The sequence below is a fragment of the Vipera berus genome, assembly GCF_964194415.1.
Source record: "Vipera berus genome assembly, chromosome: 2".
NCBI classification, from domain to species: Eukaryota; Metazoa; Chordata; class Lepidosauria; order Squamata; family Viperidae; genus Vipera; species Vipera berus.
In genome coordinates, this window is record NC_138203.1 from 123,826,569 (window position 1) to 123,845,009 (window position 18,441).

Consider the following 18,441-nt stretch of genomic DNA (forward strand, 5'->3'; position numbering starts at 1 on the left):
AAAAATAGCATCTCAATCAATGTGCATATAAGAAGTAAACGTTGCATCTCAGAATGTGGTCCACCCACTTTCAAGTTCAGAGTTTAGCTTTCTAAAGGAATCTATATAGCTTATGTTTATGCTACTTAGACACACACAACACATTCTTTTTTACCATTTCAGTTTTTTGTCATTCTGAAATAATATGCTTTTGCTAAAAAATAAAACATGATTTATCAGCAAGAAAGTAATTCTTCCATATTTCAAGCCACTCGTGAGCAGCTGTTTATCAAATTTATACCATTACTTTCTGAATCACATGTTTAGATTATAAGCTTGCCATAATGTGCCTTTTCTCCATGACATGCTAATTAACAAAACTGCCCCTTAATTTTTAAGGTATAAGATTATTCCTTCCTTCAGAATGAATGTTAATGTTTTTGAAGCTGCAATGGTTGGTATTCATTTTACATTCATGTGCAGGGCAGACCTTAGCATAAGAATCTTCTGTGTAATGATATATATGTCCCTTTTTGGGCAAAAATAATGACAAGACTTTGCATCGTAAATCTCATCTTTAGTAAATTGGGAAGAGTCACATGTTCTGGAATACTCTTTTCCCTACAAAGTTGCATAAGAAGAAGAGACTTGATTGAAGGGAGAGCTGAGATGCTCTTATTCAAGGTGTGCTGTAGAGAAAAAAAAGAGGAAATAGAATAGAAGGGCAACATCAAGTACAGGGAAAGATAAGTTTGAGCTACCCTAGGGAAGCGGATGGAACGTAGTGCACAATGAGAGGAAGCCGGCTAATCCTTGCCCCTCAGCCACAACTCAGTTGATGATTATAAGCAGATGAAGCTCCTGCTTCTGCTTTTCAACAACTCAATGATGTTAGAAGATGACAAAGTATATCCTAGTTGGAGAACAGGTGTATCATAGAAGACAAGATGTTTGTTAAATCTTGAAAATACCAGATTTTTTTTTCTTTCTCTAGCATATGTACACACACACCTTAAATTTAGATGCAAAACAAGTAAAGGCAAGCCTAAAGTCATTGTATACCCAACATGTAGATCTTATGTGCTCTTATATATTATCAGGCCTTTCTAAGGGCTGATCAGCAAGTTTTTTCACATTTGAAGAATACCAGTGCTGCAGAATCACATGCCTAGGGGGATTTGGAGTTTCACTGACTTCACAAATTAAATCTAGACACACTGTAAATCCTATCATTTATGTGCGACAGATATTATTGACTTATACTCTCTGTGAATATGTAATCCTAATTAGTTTTTGTCATATAGTTATCTATAACCTACTTGAGGCCAAGTGTGAATTTGCAAGCAAAGGCCTGAAAATTAGCTGAGGTTGAAGGAGCGTTAGAAACAGCTGACCTGAAATATAAAGAATTTAGATATGAGTTACTTATGATATGATCAGTTGTTTTTATGTATGTGTTTACAGTGCCACTTTGAGCATCTTTAGAAAAGCATTTTTAAATATATTGGGTATAATCTAATTAACTGAACCACTTTTTACTGAAATGTGTACTTGAATTTTTCCACTTAAATCAGGAGGAAATAAATATTTTATTTTTATTTTAATCCCATTTATATCCTGCCCTTCTCCGAAGACTCAGGGCGGCTTACAATCTAAGCACAGTTCAACTCGAATATATTTCTAGTTTATTGGTGAAGGGAATGAATTGATTTCTTTTAGATTCTATTAATGTTTGTTATGGTGAATTTTACAGGTTAAGGATTCATGTTTCTTTTTTTCTAGAGAACCAGTTCTACATGTACACATTGTTTTCTTGGTTTGTATTAACCATATGATATAGATTTAGTACAGATATTCCTCAACTTACAACTACAATAGAGGTCAAAATTCCTGTTACTAAGCAAGATGGTTGTTAAGTGAATTTTGCTCTATTTTACGACCTTTCTTACCACAGTTGTTAAGGGAATCATTGCTAAGTACAACTTAGACTTAGACAATGGAAAAAGTTGTACTTTTAAAGGAGCTGAAAACAATGTGTGTGAATACAAAGCATTAGAAAATGAAGTATGCACTATGAAATTTCGACACCTGTTGGACTAGTCACTGAGATGTTGTATTACTGAAAATCTTTGGAAGAAAAATGTCCCCTCAGGTTCTTCTAAATCTTAAGTTCTTCAAAGAAAAAGCTTGTGTTCTTTGAGCTGAAGAGCAGACTTATTCTGTAATATTTAGCATTATTATGGCCATAAAGACTTTTAAGATCCACAGTCTTTTTGCTCTTCCATAGTTTCATTCTTGGGATTTTGATGAAATTCTGATATTCTACCTTTTTTCAGTTACGACTATAATTTGACTGTGACAGACCTAACAACAAAAGTTGTGCTTTCTTTTGATAGCTAAGGAATTTGAAAAGGTGGTAGCATAAAAATAACATATATCAATGTATCAATTGCTTATTTCTGATGGTTACATTAATTTTAAACCCACCCACACCAAACATCCATCATACAAATAGCCTGCCACAAACAAAAAGTTCTAAACACACAAAATAGCAATAGTTATTCAGCATCCAGGACAGCATATCAACAAGAAGAGTGCAGATTTCCTCAAGTTTACTGGGCTCAGATGAAAGCACAAGACTAATTTGCCTCAATCAATAGGCCATATGTTTCTAAATACTACATGTACCTGCTTAACTACGACTCATAAATTTGGAAAACCTTCCTCCATGAATTTGTTCAGCTTTTTTTAAAAAATAAAAATAAAAAAATCTGATCATAAAGAATTGAACACAAATGAAATATTTCCATGACCCCCAGGTATTTTGCTGTTAAGGCCTTTGGGGTGTTCCCATGCCATGTTCCACAGCTTCCAGCTTCTGAAGAGTGAGAAGCAGGAAAAAAAGATAAAATCAATTAATGAATTATCTCAAAGCAAGTACTTTATTACATGCTTGTAATGTCTTTGTACTCATCCTTGTCCTTTTATTCCTTTCAGGTGTTCCAGACCCTGGAGGATCATCATCAGGAAGTAGTGTCTTTCTTTCGGGAGAATGGCTTTCATGGACTAATTGCCCACGACTCGGAATATGCTCTCTGCAACATACCTTCCTACTATAGTTCCCATGCCCTGAAGCTGAGCTGGAATGGCAAAAACCTCACCACTAACCAGTTCCTTATACAAGAGGTGGCCAAGCAGCTGGGTCTCAAGCTGAACAGTTTTCCTATATTTGCTGCCTTGCTGGGTAAATTGAAACTGGTTAGCCTTGCATATCATGTTAGATCATAGTTTGCTGTAACCATGGTTTATAAAAGCTACAGTGACTAGAAAAATGCAGTTTTTCAGTGTGCATTGCTTTTTTATTTTTCTTTCTTTCTTAATGTATGCGAAAGAGCATAACTTTTTTTTTCCACGTTGCCAGATGAAAAAAATAGGTTGCTGCTGGCTTGTAATATTCTCAAGGGCAAGGATGTCCCTTTTGCAAAATCCCTGATCTTAACTCCAGTCTTTTTACTGGAGTAGGTGCATCTCTGTTCTTCATAATCTTTATATAGCGTGGTATATATTAAATTCTTGCTGTTATTTAAAATGTTTAGAATCATTAATTATCAGAAACAGGTTGGGAGGGTTACATATGTCTAGAGATTAGAAGAAAATGCTGCTCTCTAGAAAGCAGAATATGATCTGAAACGTTTCAAACTGGGCCACATTTTTTATGGAGACTAACTAACCAGCCTGAATCAAATAAGAGCTTCAGCTTTAACCAAAACAACACAATTCAGTCACTTTGCTGTACTCTGAAGTTCAGTATTGAAGTACAGATTTTCTGTTTGCAGAGTTTCAGACTTGGGATTCTCGGTATACTGTTCAAGATTTTTCTCCTCTTGCGAAGCTTAATTTGCTAATTCTTAACTTTAAATTCTGTAACGCTTTCTGCTGATTTCCATTTTGGGGAAAAGGAGGGCTTGAATTGCATTCTTGTTGCTGACTGTCTATTACTGTACCTTTCCCCGTCTCAGGGAACCACATTCTTCCAGATGAGGACCTGGCTGCCTTCCACTGGAGTCTCCTTGGACCAGACCACCCGCTCGCTTCACTTAAGGTGACACATACCCCCCTCCTTCTCCTGTCCAAAGGACAGCAAGGCAGGAATTGAAAGAACTGCAGAGTTGTTGCCCAAAGAACTACTCGAGAGTGGTCTGTTTTCTAAGCTGTCTCTGGCTTTCAGAAATAGCATCCTAATGGGAGGAGTGAGGGAAAACACCCCTAAATTTAGCAGCCAGTTCTAAGAAACAATTGCGCTTTTATATTGTGTTTACCTGAAGAAAGCTATGTTTCCCCCCCCCAAAAAAAATAATAATGTATCTGTGAAATGAAAGGAACATTCTTAAATACAACAAGAGATGATAATGGAACTAGATATATTTTTTTAACCTATGTGAAATGTGTAAATGAAGTGTCACAATTGTCAGTTCTTAAAAGAAATGGAAAGATTCATCTAATACTTTAAAAAAAAAAGAATTTCAGGAAGAAATAGAGGAAAAAAATAGAGGGTTGGGGTAGATTTAAGAAATAGAATCAGTTGGGCATATTATTTCATAGTGTTTCTCTAGCAGGACTGGAAAAACAAGATCTGTGTTGCTTTTTCTCTGTGTGATAGTTTTGTGTAGCTCTACAGCTTTGGCTGGGAGATAGGCGTAACCACAGACAGAGCAGGAATAAACAGGTCACATTTCTGGCATGGATTATTGCTGTCTTCTCTGCCTGATGCTCTCTAATGTGACCATGTGTTGGAGACAAGTAGAGCTATAGTTAATATTACAGGGGCAGTTGCAAAAGATTGAGTGGCTGAATTGTTCGGTGTGTCTGACCTCCTCCAGTTTACACAGGTAGTCCTCGACTTACAGCCACAATTGGAACCAGAATTTCCATTGCTTAAACAAAGTGGTTGTTGTGAGTTGCACATGATTTATGATCTTTTTTACCAGGGTTGTTAAATCACTACAGTGAATGACATGGTTGTTAAGAAATTCAGCTTCCATTTATTTTGCTTGTCAGAAGCTAGCTGGGAAGGCTGCAAATGGCAATCACTTGATCCCAGAATGCTGCAACCATGGTAAATACATGCTGGTTGTAAAGTGCCCGAATTTTGATCACATGACTGAGGGGATGTTTTGACAGTCATAACTGCAAGGACCGGTTGTAAGCCATTTTTCTTCCTCAGTGTAATTTCAAAAGGTCACTGAATGGTTGTAAGTTAAAGACTACCTATATTGGTCACTGAGAATGAATTTAAAAAACAGCTAAGCCAATTCATGTCTGATGCTGCAAGCAGCCCAATATACCACCGTGTGACTGTTAACTATAGTATCTTTCCTCATTTAAAAATATCGTCTATTGTGAAGATTTAATTGTAATGTTACAGTATAAATGTACAGAGGATTTAAAGCAATTTAAATAATTACAGCAGTAAAATCAAATACATGACTGACATTTGGCCAAAAGTTGGATTTGACAGAAAGGCATTAGCCAGATTATTTTGGTTAGAAAGGGAAGGCTTCCTGACAGCTTTTGGTTTGAAAAGAGGAATCTGTCACTGAGAAGACCTGTTCTGCAACCCTAAAAATGTTAGGTGGGCATTGGGAGAAGTCATTTTATGATGTTTTTACAGTTTCTAAATCAACATTTTAACACTTCATTAATAAGCAAGAGTACTGTATCTCATTGAGAGAGTACTCTTCTGGAATATTACATGTTTACAGATAGATAGATAGATAGATAGATAGATAGATAGATAGATAGATAGATAGATAGATAGATAGATAACCTTTATTGTCATTTTTTACTGTGGGCACAATAGCACACATTAAAAATGAAATTTAGTTGCTTGCTCTCAAAGTGTACACATACCCAACACATTTAAACATACTATATACAACATATGTATAGACCTACACCCTCACATATAAGTAACATATAAATATTAATCACTGTCCATCTTGAATACATAACGGAAGGAGGAAACTTTAGATTTCACAAGGTTAATACTGTATGGAACAAAACTGTGACTGAATCTGGATATTCTACTTTGTATACCACGAAGCCTCTTCCCAGAAGCTAACAAGGAAAACAAGGTCATGAAGAGGATGTGTAGTGTCCCAGACAATCTTGCGGACCCTGCTCAAGCAACGCTTATGTGCTAGGTCCTGGACGGAAGGGAGGGAACTACCAATAATCTTTTCATCCATCATCGCCACTCTCTGCACCACCTTCCTGTCTGAAGCAGTGATGCTTCCAAACCAGACTGTGATGCTGTATAAATGCCTCGATACCCTGAAGTGAAATCCTGACTCCATTGAGGAGTTGAGCTGAGGTTCCATTGTATGTCAGAGATAAGGAATCCATAGAGAGAGTTAGTCTGTGATACCAATATTTCCTGATCATTGGCTGATGAGACGGGGGAATTTTCCTATTCTGTTCTTCAAACTAAATATACTATTGGTAATTGTAGTAGTTCAGCTCTTTAGACCGTAGAGTTGTTACTCTGCTGCCTTTTATCTTCACTGAAACCTTTGTCTAGGTGTGCGCTTCTCGTTGGTTCTAGGTGCGTGCCCACCAGTTGGTCCTCCCACCCTGTGATGTGGTCATCAAGGCTGTATCCGAATATGTCAGTGCCATCAAGAATCCCACTGGCCTGGATGTAATAGGGAGAGATGTCTTCAAACACTCCCAGGTGAGATGGGAATCGTGGAGATAAGTTTAGACTAGTATCAGGCTTGATATTTATATAGCATAAGTTACAAAGAGAAAAAGAGAAAATAGAAGCCAACCTGACAACTTCAGTGTTTTTTTTTTATAGAAGCTAATGAGTTTCTAGTTTCCTGAGGCACTTTCCTTCCGCTCTATGATTAATATAAATCTTTCTTTGGGATTACATTAATAGAGGCGGTAGTGTAGAGTATATAGCTAACTATAGTAAGATTTCCACGCTGAATCCTAGGCTGTTGTTGCTGCACTCTTTTTTCCCCTGTCATTTCCATCGTTTCTTTCTCATTCCTCCCCAGTCCAGGACTGAAGATAAAATAGAACGGTTCAAGAAAGCAGTAGACTATTATTCAGTGGCCATGAAAGCACCTCCTACACCAGCCGGCCAATCCCCGTATGTTCGTGAGTATCCAGGCGATGCTGGTCAACTTCACCTCTCTCTCAAGCGTGTTTTCTCCCGCTGGCCAAGAAGGTGAGGCCCTGCCTGATACCTTACAGCATCCTCTGCTGGGAGAGGTCAGGTCTGGATTTAACTCTGAAATTACCTTCTCTTGGCCCAAAGAATGCTTTTGTGCCTTTTAATAACTACATGGCTGGAAGAGGTTTGGGATGCTTTCTTCAAAATAATGCCATAACAAGTTGGAAGTTCTGGTTTGTTCTTTGTATCATGGTTTACTTGAAGGCACAAAAGCACCTTTCCAAGCCAGATGCTGGTAATCTTACTGGGCCTCTCCTGGATCCTGCATTCAGAGATCATAGTACACTCTTCTTAATAGTCATCCTTACTGTCCATTATTATGTGTTTAATTTTACAGTGCAGAAAGATTGTACAGAGAATATATTTAAGCAATTAAGACATAATTGGCCCAAATGCCCCTTGATCCAGTATTCTTTATAATGACCCCAGTATCTTAAAGAATTCGGTCATCTATTAAAAATCAACAAGGGGTTTGTTGGTTAACCACCAGTTTATGCTCCCTTAGACATCTATTGTTGGATTCAGTGGCTGGGAGTTGCCTTTTTAGTCCATATTGTTGCCATTGAATCTGGCTTCTTTCTGTCCTATTTCTGTCACCATCCTTTACTAGGAAACGTGGTCAAGTGTGTGAGAACCACTCTCCTAAAAGAGTTCCCAAATAATGTTCTACGGGATCCTGCACTTCCAAGCTCCTCAAGGATTTTTTTCAGAGATAAATGGTAATGGGGGGACAAAGCACCCTTCACTCTAACTTCAGTTTCATGTGGGACAACCAGTAGACTTGCTGTGTCCCGCTGTTATTCTATATGACTTCAGGATATCCTCTAATCTATACCAAGAATCTGATGCACTGCTCAGGCTTTTGGGGGATAGAGTTGTCTACGTATGAAGAGTTGTCCATTGGTACCATCGCTAAAAAAACAGAAAATACAAGACTGGTTATGCTTCAGACAATGAAGATATGATTCCCATGCATAAATTATGTCTGAAGTGTTTTTTATCTACTCCCCAATTTAATTGACTTCTCTACTGGCAGAAGTCTCCACTCAGGGTATCCTAATAGTAATGTTGGGTTACTGTTTTTTTTTAATATAACAAGGATCCTATTCTTTATTTCAGTCCCAGCATTTGGGCCTAACCACTTTGGAGGGGCAACACCTCTGAATCGCAATCCAATGGTATCACTTCCTTCTGGGAAGGCTATGGTAAGTGCTCAGAATTGCTTTAGGCAGATAGTAAATTTAGTGTGAGATTCCCATTACTGCATCCATCTAGAATGTTAATGTTCATTGGGTTAGAGAAAGCCCTGTTGATCCTTGAAGGCCCAAGCTACAACAGGGAGATGTGATGTATGTTACACCAGTTGAGATACTGGGACTTGGCCTACGTTCTTCAGACAGCAGGTATGTGGGAAAATCATATTTCTGAATGTTCTTTTTGTTTATATGGCCCACTGCATAGAAGACATTAATGCAGACATGTCAAACACAAGGCCCGGGGGCCGGATCCGGCCCGCAAAGTGGTTTCATGCGGCCCGCGAAGCCATCCTGGAAACAGTGAGGGAACGGCCCCCACTGCCTTGGCCCTGGCCCAGAGTCCCTCCTTCTGCCAGAGACCCTCAGATCTGTCCCACTCCTGCCCAGGCCCCCATAGGCACCCTTGATGCCAACGATGTAGAGCTGGCCACGCCCACCCAGTAGACCACACGTACTCTAGCCATGCCCACCCAGTAGGCCACGCCCACCCAGGCCACACCCACACGGCCCCCTGAGGGCAACCGCAATGCTGATGCGGCCCTCAATCAAATTGAGTTTGACACCCCTGCATTAATGCATCGGGAAGTATCTTTAAGTTGAACCGTTCCCTCTAGCTTATGTTATATAAGCTACAAATACGAAGAATCATTCAGAAAATTGCATCCCCCTTGCAGTTGGGTCTACTATATCAATTTTCCTCGGGACACAAGCATATAACTCCACTACAGAGAACTGAATTATCTGAATGTAGTGAGCAAATTAGTGAATTATTGTGCATCTGTAGGTAAACTTTTTTTTTGCTACCATTTTCCAAAGAGTCCCCTGTGCCAGTCCAACCATACCATGGTTGTGCATGTTGCATTGGTATATAATAAGCACATGGAGATGATATTTGAAACATATGACTTTCCTTGAGGGGGGGAGGGTATGAGCTAAACTGTGGTATGAGCTAAACATTTAGATATTTGTAAATGTTCTCAGGAGTAAAAAAAAATGCAAGAGGATCTCTAGAGCAGGATGATTTCAGAACCACAGGTAGTTCTCAGTTAATGACCACTCATTCAGTGACCGTTCAAAATTACGATGGCGCTGAGTGAATGGTGGTTACAGCCAGTCTATGAACTGCTGGTCATCCCAGTTCCCCCCTCCCCCCCCAATCATCATGTGACTGTGATCTGGGTACGTGGCAACCAGCTTGTAGTTCTGAGGAGGGCAGTGTCTTGCAGTCATGTGATTGCAATTAGTGACTTTCCCTGCCAACTTCCTACAAGCAAACGGAAAACCTGGGAGATTTGCATGATACTCTAATTAAGTCCACCCCCCCTCCCCTGCTTGCATACTCGTCTAGTGGTTTTGGATTGTTGTTGATAAATGATGCAGTCACATGAGTTCACACTTTACAATCGCATCACTTAGCAATGGAAATTCTGCTCCCAATCGCCACTGTAACTCAAGGACTATCTGTATATCGGAGGCCTTTTCCTATCGAGTTAGATCATTGATCCCACTAGTCCAGTACTTGTAACTATTACGGTTCACAGCGGTTCTCCAAGACTTCAGACAGGTCTTTTCTCTTGTCTGCTCTCTGTTCCTGTTTTAACTACAAATGCCAGAGAATTAATCCAACACCTTCTGAGTGCTGAGGCTTAGTTTCTGTGCTACTGGGCTATGACTCCGCCCTAAGTTTGAGTAAGTCAGACATGTCAAACACAAGGCCCGGGGGCCAGATGCGGCCCGCGAAGTGGTTTCATGTGGCCCGCGAAGCCATCCTGGAAACAGTGAGGGAACGGCCTCCACTGCCTTGGCCCTGGCCCAGAGACCCTCCTTCTGCCAGAGACCCTCAGATCTGTCCCATTCCTGCCCAGGCCCCCATAGGCACCCTTGAAGCCAACGATGTAGAGCTGGCCATGCCCACCCAGTAGGCCATACACACTCTAGCCACGCCCACCCAGTAGGCCACGCCCACCCAGACCACACCCACCCGGCCCCTTGAGGGCAACCACAATGCTGATGCGGCCCTCAATGAAATTGAGTTTGACACCCCTGGAGTAAGTAGTTTTGATTGCAGTCGGTCCTTTCCTCCCCCCTTCTCTTTGCTTCCATCTCCAGTTTGCACCCCAAATGGGGCCAAAGATGCAGTACCAGCCACCTGTTCCACATGGTGGCATTGCTGCCTCCTCATCTTTCCTTCCGGGTCCTGGTTCCAGTTTTCTCTTCTCACCTCATGGCTTGGCGGACGCAATGCCCTTCCATGAAGATCCTGCCTTGAAGGGTGGTCACTTCAACAACTGGCCTGTATCATACGATAACTGTCCCACCAAGTTTCCTAACCATCACCTGGGTTCCAAACCTTCCCCATCATCTGGGCCTGGATCTTCACCCTCTTCTTCTTCTGATGGAGAAGAGCACAATGGAGCCAGTTCCAAGTGAGTGCAGCTTATTGGAGTTTTGCGAGCTTCTTAGCGAACCTTGGGGGTGTCTGTGATAGTTTGATAGGGGAACGTGGGGAGAACTAGCCAGGTCTCAGACATGCTATAATATCCTCGTCCTGGGAAAGGAGAGGATTCTGAATAGTTGTACCGTCACGCAGTTGGAAGAAACAAGATTCCTTAGATTTAAAATCTAAGCAAGTGATGGAAAATCAGGGTGTAGATCTATCATGGTGGACATACTTATTAATGCAAGGTAGATATGATAAAGATGTCAAACTATGGATTTTATAAAGAGCAGACCTTGTTCGATCAGACATTATTAACCTCTGATGAGAAACTAATTAAGAAAATTTATAATTTTTTATTGAATTTGAAAATGGAAGATGAACAAGTTGAAGAAACAATGATAACATGGGCAAAGAACTTTGACTATAATGTAGAATTAGAAAAATGGCAAAACTTGTGGGAAAGAAAATATAAACTGATAATGGCAGCTTCTTATAAAGAAAAATTATATAAAATGTTTTATAGATGCCACTTACCACCAGAAAGATTGGCAAAAATGTTTAAAAATATGTCAGATAGATGTTGGAAATGTAAACATAAGGCAGGTACTTATTATCATGTATGGTGGACATGTGTTGAAGCAAAGAGGTACCGGAAAAAAAGATATTCTTGGCTAGAAAAAATGTTGGGAAAACATGTAGATTTTAAACCTGATCTTTTTTTTTATTAGGTATTATGCCAGAAAAGATTGATAAACAAAGTATATATTTGATTTTACATTTGATAACTGCAGCAAGAATCATATTTGCACAATATTGGAAAAAGGAAGAATTACCATCAGAAGAAGAAATAATTAAAAAATTATTAGAATGTGCAGAAATGGAGAGACTTACTATGAGGTTGAAAGAAAAAGAAGAAACAATACTGTCAGACTTGGGACTTGTTTTATCAATGGTTGGAGAAAAGAATAAAGGATTAGGAATTAAATTTGTATTGGTGAATGATACAAGTTGTTGATTGAGCACTATTAAATTACAGTGGGACAAAAAAGTATTTAGTCAGCCACCAATTGTGCAAGTTCTCCCACTTAAAAAGATGAGAGAGGCCTGTAATTTTCATCATAGGTATACCTCAACTATGAGAGACAAAATGGGGGGAAAGAATCCAGGAAATCACATTGTAGGATTTCTAATGAATTAATTCGTACATTCCTCGGTAAAATAAGTATTTGGTCACCTACAAACAAGCAAGATTTCTGGCTCTCACAGACCTGTAACTTCTTCTTTAAGAAGCTCCTCTGTCCTCCACTCGTTACCTGTATGAATGGCATCTGGTTGAACTTGTTATCAGTATAAAAGACACCAGTCCACAACCTCAAACAGTCACACTCCAAACTCCACTATGGCCAAGACCAAAGAGCTGTCGAAGGACACCAGAAACAAAATTGTAGACCTGCACCATGCTGGGAAGACTGAATTTGCAATAGGCAAGCAGCTTGGTGTGAAGAAATCAACTGTGGGAGCAATTATTAGAAAATGGAAGACATACAAGACCACTGATAATCTCCCTCGTTCTGGGGCTCCACGCAAGTTCTCACCCCGTGGGGTCAAAATGTTCACAAGAACGGTGAGCAAAAATCCCAGAACCACACGGGGGGACCTAGTGAATGACCTGCAGAGAGCTGGGACCAAAGTAACAAAGGCTACCATCAGTAACACACTACGCCGCCAGGGACTCAAATCCTGCAGTGCCAGACGTGTCCCCCTGCTTAAGCCAGTACATGTCCGGGCCCGTCTGAAGTTTGCTAGAGAGCATTTGGATGATCCAGAACAGGATTGGGAGAATGTCATATGGTCAGATGAAACCAAAGTAGAACTTTTTGGTAAAAACTCAACTCGTCGTGTTTGGAGGAGAAAGAATGCTGAGTTGCATCCAAAGAACACCATACCTACTGTGAAGCACGGGGGTGGAAACATCATGCTTTGGGGCTGTTTTTCAGCAAAGGGACCAGGACGACTGATCCGTGTAAAGGGAAGAATGAATGGGGCCATGTATCGTGAGATTTTGAGTGAAAACCTCCTTCCATCAGCAAGGGCATTGATGAAACGTGGCTGGGTCTTTCAGCATGACAATGATCCCAAACACACCGCCCGGGCAACGAAGGAGTGGCTTCGTAAGAAGCATTTCAAGGTCCTGGAGTGGCCTAGCCAGTCTCCAGATCTCAACCCCATAGAAAACCTTTGGAGGGAGTTGAAAGTCCGTGTTGCCCAGCGACAGCCCCAAAACATCACTGCTCTAGAGGAGATCTGCATGGAGGAATGGGCCAAAATACCAGCAACAGTGTGTGCAAACCTGGTGAAGACTGACAGAAAACGTTTGACCTCTGTCATTGCCAACAAAGGGTATATAAACAAAGTATTGAGATGAACTTTTGTTATTGACCGAATATTTATTTTCCACCATAATTTGCAAATAAATTCGTTAGAAATCCTACAATGTGATCTGGATTCTTTCCCCCCCATTTTGTCTCTCATAGTTGAGGTACACCTATGGATGAAAATTACAGGCCTCTCTCATCTTTTTAAGTGGGAGAACTTGCACAATTGGTGGCTGACTAAATACTTTTTTGTCCCACTGTATATGGGAAAAAAATTAATAAAAAAATTTACAAAAAAAAAGAAAAGAAACAAGATTCCTGGATTTTAATCCCATTCTAAGGATGACAGTATATCCTTTTCTTTCTCCAGTCACGTTTCTGAAACCGTGTCTGGCAAGTCTGGCTGGGAGGATCCTGCGGGTGAAAAGATAATGAATCAAGGCTGGGGACAATCACCTGGGAACACTGGCAACTCAGAACGGACCTTGAGTGGACCTGAAGCCCACATCCCTTCATTGCTCTCTATGGCAACCCGCAACCACATGGACATAACCACCCCACCTTTGCCTCCTGTTGCTCCAGAAGTACTTCGAGTGGCTGAACATAGGCATCGACGGGGGCTTATGTACCCTTTCATCTACCATGTCCTTACCAAGGTGAGGTGGGCAGTGAGCCTTTGCACTTCCGTTAATTGGGTTTCTTGCAGGAGACTTGGGTGGTTTTGAGAACAGTCAGGTGGTTGAGAATCGGTGATCCAGGATTCTCATTTCATTCCAGGGGGAGATCAAAATCCCTGTGTGCATTGAAGATGAATGTAACGCTGAACTGCCACCAGCAGTTGTTCTTTTTCGGGCCTCGCGGCAGTATGTATACGGTGTCCTCTTCAGTGTGGCTGAGACACAACGGCGCATGGAACGCCTGGCTGTGCGCAAGCGCATTCCCGTGGAAAGTAGGTAACTTTTGTACATGTGTGTACTTTCCAAGTGCTCATGTAGTGCTAAATCATAGTAATGTCCCTTAGCCACAGTTTATTAAGTAAGACATAGGGTCTGCATTCTTGTTTACCCACATATGAAGCCAAATGAAGTAAGCTGCACCTGGCTTTAGTTTGATTAGTAAATCTGATCACTGTTTCTAGAGCTTGGTGTTAAAAATATGGGAGACAAGATTCCCAGAACCTATGTTAGGTAGCTCAGAAGGATGTACCCACTCCTGGTGGGATTTGCTTGGTTAATAAGACGCCAGGTACAGATCCTGTTCCTGCTTCCCTTTTCTCAAGGCAGCTGAGAAGATGGGAGCTGGGAGTCATTTGAAAGCCTAGTGCTGCCTGGCTGGGGGTGGGCTACGTTTCCTGTGTGTTTAAATGGGAAGATAGAGTTCATGGGATGTAATGTAGCCTCGTCCCTATGTGTTGTCTTTTTTTCAGACAGATTGCCCTATATGCATATGTGTAAATTGAGTATATGCCTTTCAGATAGTGTTATGTTGTTGAGCTTTCCGATTGCCAAATGGAAAAGCTAATGTTGCTTTGTTTGTTGACTTTTCAGAACAGATTCTGAAGTTCTGAAGCCAATTGTCAGAGAGAGAGAGAGAGAGAGAGAGAGAGAGAGAGAGAGAGAGAGAGAGAGAGAGACAGTCTTGTATGTTTTTATGGATTGGGTTGAGATAAATCCATTGCTATTGCTTCTTTGCTAAGACCTGAAGTGCTTTGACCAGGCAAATCACAAAGTATGCTTGCTGTTGGCTGTTCTTTGTTATGGGGATTTTTAAAAGCCATTTTTAATGTTGAGTACTTTAATAGAATCAGAGTGGATTGCCTCTGTGGTTCTAGGACAAAAAACAAGGGGACTAGTGACTTTTTTTAAATTCCTATTGTATTTTAAAGTCAAACCTTTTGAGGGATTTTTTGCCAGAACACAGACTACTTGAAACATGTTAACAAAACTTCTTAAGTGGGCTTTGTTTTAAATTCACAACAGAAAGAGCTTTTGTTTGTTTTGTGCACATCCATGTACTCTGGGCCAAGTATTAACCTGCCTTCTCTTCAATTGTTTCATCATAAATGGCTCAGGGACTAAGTACTGCCTCTTGCTGTATATTTTGGTAGTACCATGGTTGATCTTCACATTTATTGTACATGTTTTGCTTTCTTAGCCGAGTTATTAAATCCTGAAAATGAATCTCATCTTATTTTGTCTGCTTCTATCTACTTTCTTTTGATTTGCATCTCCCAGGTAAGGACTAGTGCCAAAACAGCTTTTTTCTGCAACTTGTTCATAATTGGGTAGGCAATACTTTGTGATGGTCTGTAATCATACCACATAGCTTTGGAATTCATGTCCTGGGAGTCTTTATGTTTCATAATGTCTCTCCCCTTTATGGAGCCATTTACTCCAGTTGTGATTAGTTTGTTATATATGACATACATCCCATAAATCAGTTGTACGTGCTTATATAAAGGAATACATAATATTTATACAGTGAGGAAAATGTTTTTCCCTCCCTGTTTATCACCATATAGCATTTTATAATTACCTTGTTCAACTCCAAAAGGTGTGTTTTAATTAGCCTCCCATATTTTAGTGTTACCTTATGTAAATGGCTTCCAGTCGCTTACTGCCTTTTGCAGCTAAGTGACATAAGTTGAACACACCATTCAATAGTCCCTGATACTTTGTTTTCTGTATTTGATGCTGCATAAAGAAATTGTGTCCTTGTAGTTTCCGGTGGATATCTGTTTTGCTTTCAGTCTGATTATGGTATCTTTCTTGACTTGTAATAATGGAATTGAATGCACTGTTTCATGGTGACACCTTTGATGCAACTTGAAAGACTGGTGCTAGGATTACTGTTTGATGCTATGGCTATTATACTGTGTGTTTTATAAGGTTGGACTAGTAGACCTCCAAGGTCCCTTTCAACTCTGTTATTCAAACATAAGACATTGGATGAGGTGATCTTATGTCTGAGGAATGTAACAGTTTTGGCCTCTTATTTGCATCGAAACCTAAGAAGGTTGTGCACATTCTTATTTAGTAGCTGATGTTATTTCAAGTCAGTTAAAAAAGTTGAAGAAATAGGGATTTCCCCTTGCTTCAGATATTCAGCTTGAATGATACCCCTGTATTCAGCCATGAAATGTATATCTAGCTTTTATTGGCAGCCAAAAACATTTTTGCACAGCAGAGACTAATATTGTAGCACTTGTAACCTCTACAAGTGGCAAGGTCAGCAGTAATGGTAATGTTGATGTCTGAAACAGCTCACAAATGGGAATTTGCAAAACATTTCATTTCAAGAAATGCCAGAACTTTACATTTTTCCTTCTGGATCAGGGGTGTCAAACTCGCAATGTCACATGACGTCACAACGTATCGCAACTTTTTTTGCCATTGCCGGCAATGGGGTGGGCGCGGTTTCGCTATGATGCATCCGGCCCATGGGCTGGCAGTTTGACACCCCTGCTCACTAACCTGGCATTATGGGGAAAAGAAATCTAGAGGGGTTAGTATATTAATATATATTTTGAGGATCTGTTGTGATGTGTGTTGTTTTTAAGATAGCTTCAGTCCAGGCTATGTGGTTCCATGTTTTAACCGTTTTTATGCTTTTTGGTTCTATATGCTGCCCAAAGTCCATTGGGTTTGGGAGGCTATAACAATTTTGAATAAATTATAAGCAGAATTAAATTTAAAATAAGAGCAGTGTGTAAATCATGGTGTTATGGATATTTTACCTCAGGTAAAGCGTCAGATTGCCCTGGAATTACCAGATTAACTTGGTCTGTGAGAAAAATAGAATGTTCCAGTATTCCCCATAGTGTTCTGTCCCTTGAAGCCTACATACATTTTAGCAACCTACTCCTTGGCATACTGGATCAGAATTGATATAATGCAAAGAAAAGCTGTATGCTCTCCTGCAGGGACCTTCAAAACCTGGCCCTTTTATGACTTGTGGACTTCAACTCCCAGAATTCCTCAACCAGTGTGCCTGGCTGAGGAATTCTGGGAGTTGAAGTCCACAAGTCATAAAAGGGCCAGGTTTGAAGACCCATGCTCTACTGCGTTGAACTGTACAATAATCATAGCACTGTTTCACATTTTGACCTTTTAATATATTTTTGCTGTAAGTGTACATTCATTGAAATACACTTGGCCTAAAATATCGAAGTTTTGTTTCTCATTATATGAACTGGGGAAATAATTTGTCCTAATCAGATATTCATTCCTACCTAGCTCATCCCGTTATTGTCAAGGAATGGTCGGCGTACAAAGGGAAATCACCCCAGACTCCAGAGTTAGTCTCAGCTCTTGCTTTTCGGGAGTGGACCTGTCCCAACCTCAAGAAGCTCTGGTTGGGCAAAGCAGTGGAAGACAAGAACCGGCGTATGAGAGCATTTCTGGCTTGTATGAAATCAGACACCCCTGGCATGCTCAACCCTGCCAATGTACCGACACATCTACTGCTCATGTGTTGTGTATTGCGGTGAGTGCATTACATCTGAAGAGAAAAGTCAAAAAATAGCGGCAAGTAACATTGTGTGCTGGGATATGGCTGTGAAGAAGAGCTGTGAAAGATCTATACTATTGAAAAATCCAGGAATTGTAAAAGGTGAAAGATTTATACAATCTGAAGAGAAACCAGAGATAAGATAAGAAAGAGGGGGATAAATATTCAAGAAACAGCATTGGATAAAATCTTATTGGGGGCAGATGAGAAGCAAATAAGAAAACTGTATAAATTGTTCCTGGGGTATAAAATGATTGAAGAACAAGTCAAAGAAACGATGTTGATATGGGCTAAGAGTGTTGGATATGGTATTGATCTTGATGTGTGGCAAACGTTATGGGACAGAAATAAAAAGATAACGCTGGCCACAGCTTACAAAGAAAATCTATACAAGATGTTTTACCAGTGGCATCTCCCTCCAACACGGTTAGCTAAAATGTATAAGACAATATCCCCTAATTGCTGAAAATGTTCCCAAGAATTAGGCACCTATTTTCATACATGGTGGACCTGTAAAAAGACACAAAGGTTTTGGCAAATGATACAGACATGGCTAGAAGAAATATTAGGATAGAGAATAGAATATAAGCCAGAATTTTTCCTGCTAGGTATAACAAAAGAGAAATATAGTAAAGAAGA

At 40.2% G+C, this 18,441-nt stretch overlaps 1 protein-coding gene across 1 annotated transcript in view; it reads left to right on the top strand.

The window, feature by feature from the left end:
- FAM120C (family with sequence similarity 120 member C) overlaps window positions 1-18,441 on the top strand; it is a 32,082-nt gene that overhangs the window by 2,001 nt on the left and 11,640 nt on the right. The window contains exons 2-10 of the mRNA XM_081321813.1: window positions 2,977-3,223; window positions 3,999-4,081; window positions 6,584-6,712; window positions 7,044-7,146; window positions 8,342-8,427; window positions 10,588-10,904; window positions 13,664-13,949; window positions 14,071-14,242; window positions 17,529-17,778. Coding sequence (XP_081177939.1) covers window positions 2,977-3,223; window positions 3,999-4,081; window positions 6,584-6,712; window positions 7,044-7,146; window positions 8,342-8,427; window positions 10,588-10,904; window positions 13,664-13,949; window positions 14,071-14,242; window positions 17,529-17,778 — 1,673 coding nt within the window. The remainder of the gene's footprint in view (window positions 1-2,976; window positions 3,224-3,998; window positions 4,082-6,583; window positions 6,713-7,043; window positions 7,147-8,341; window positions 8,428-10,587; window positions 10,905-13,663; window positions 13,950-14,070; window positions 14,243-17,528; window positions 17,779-18,441) is intronic.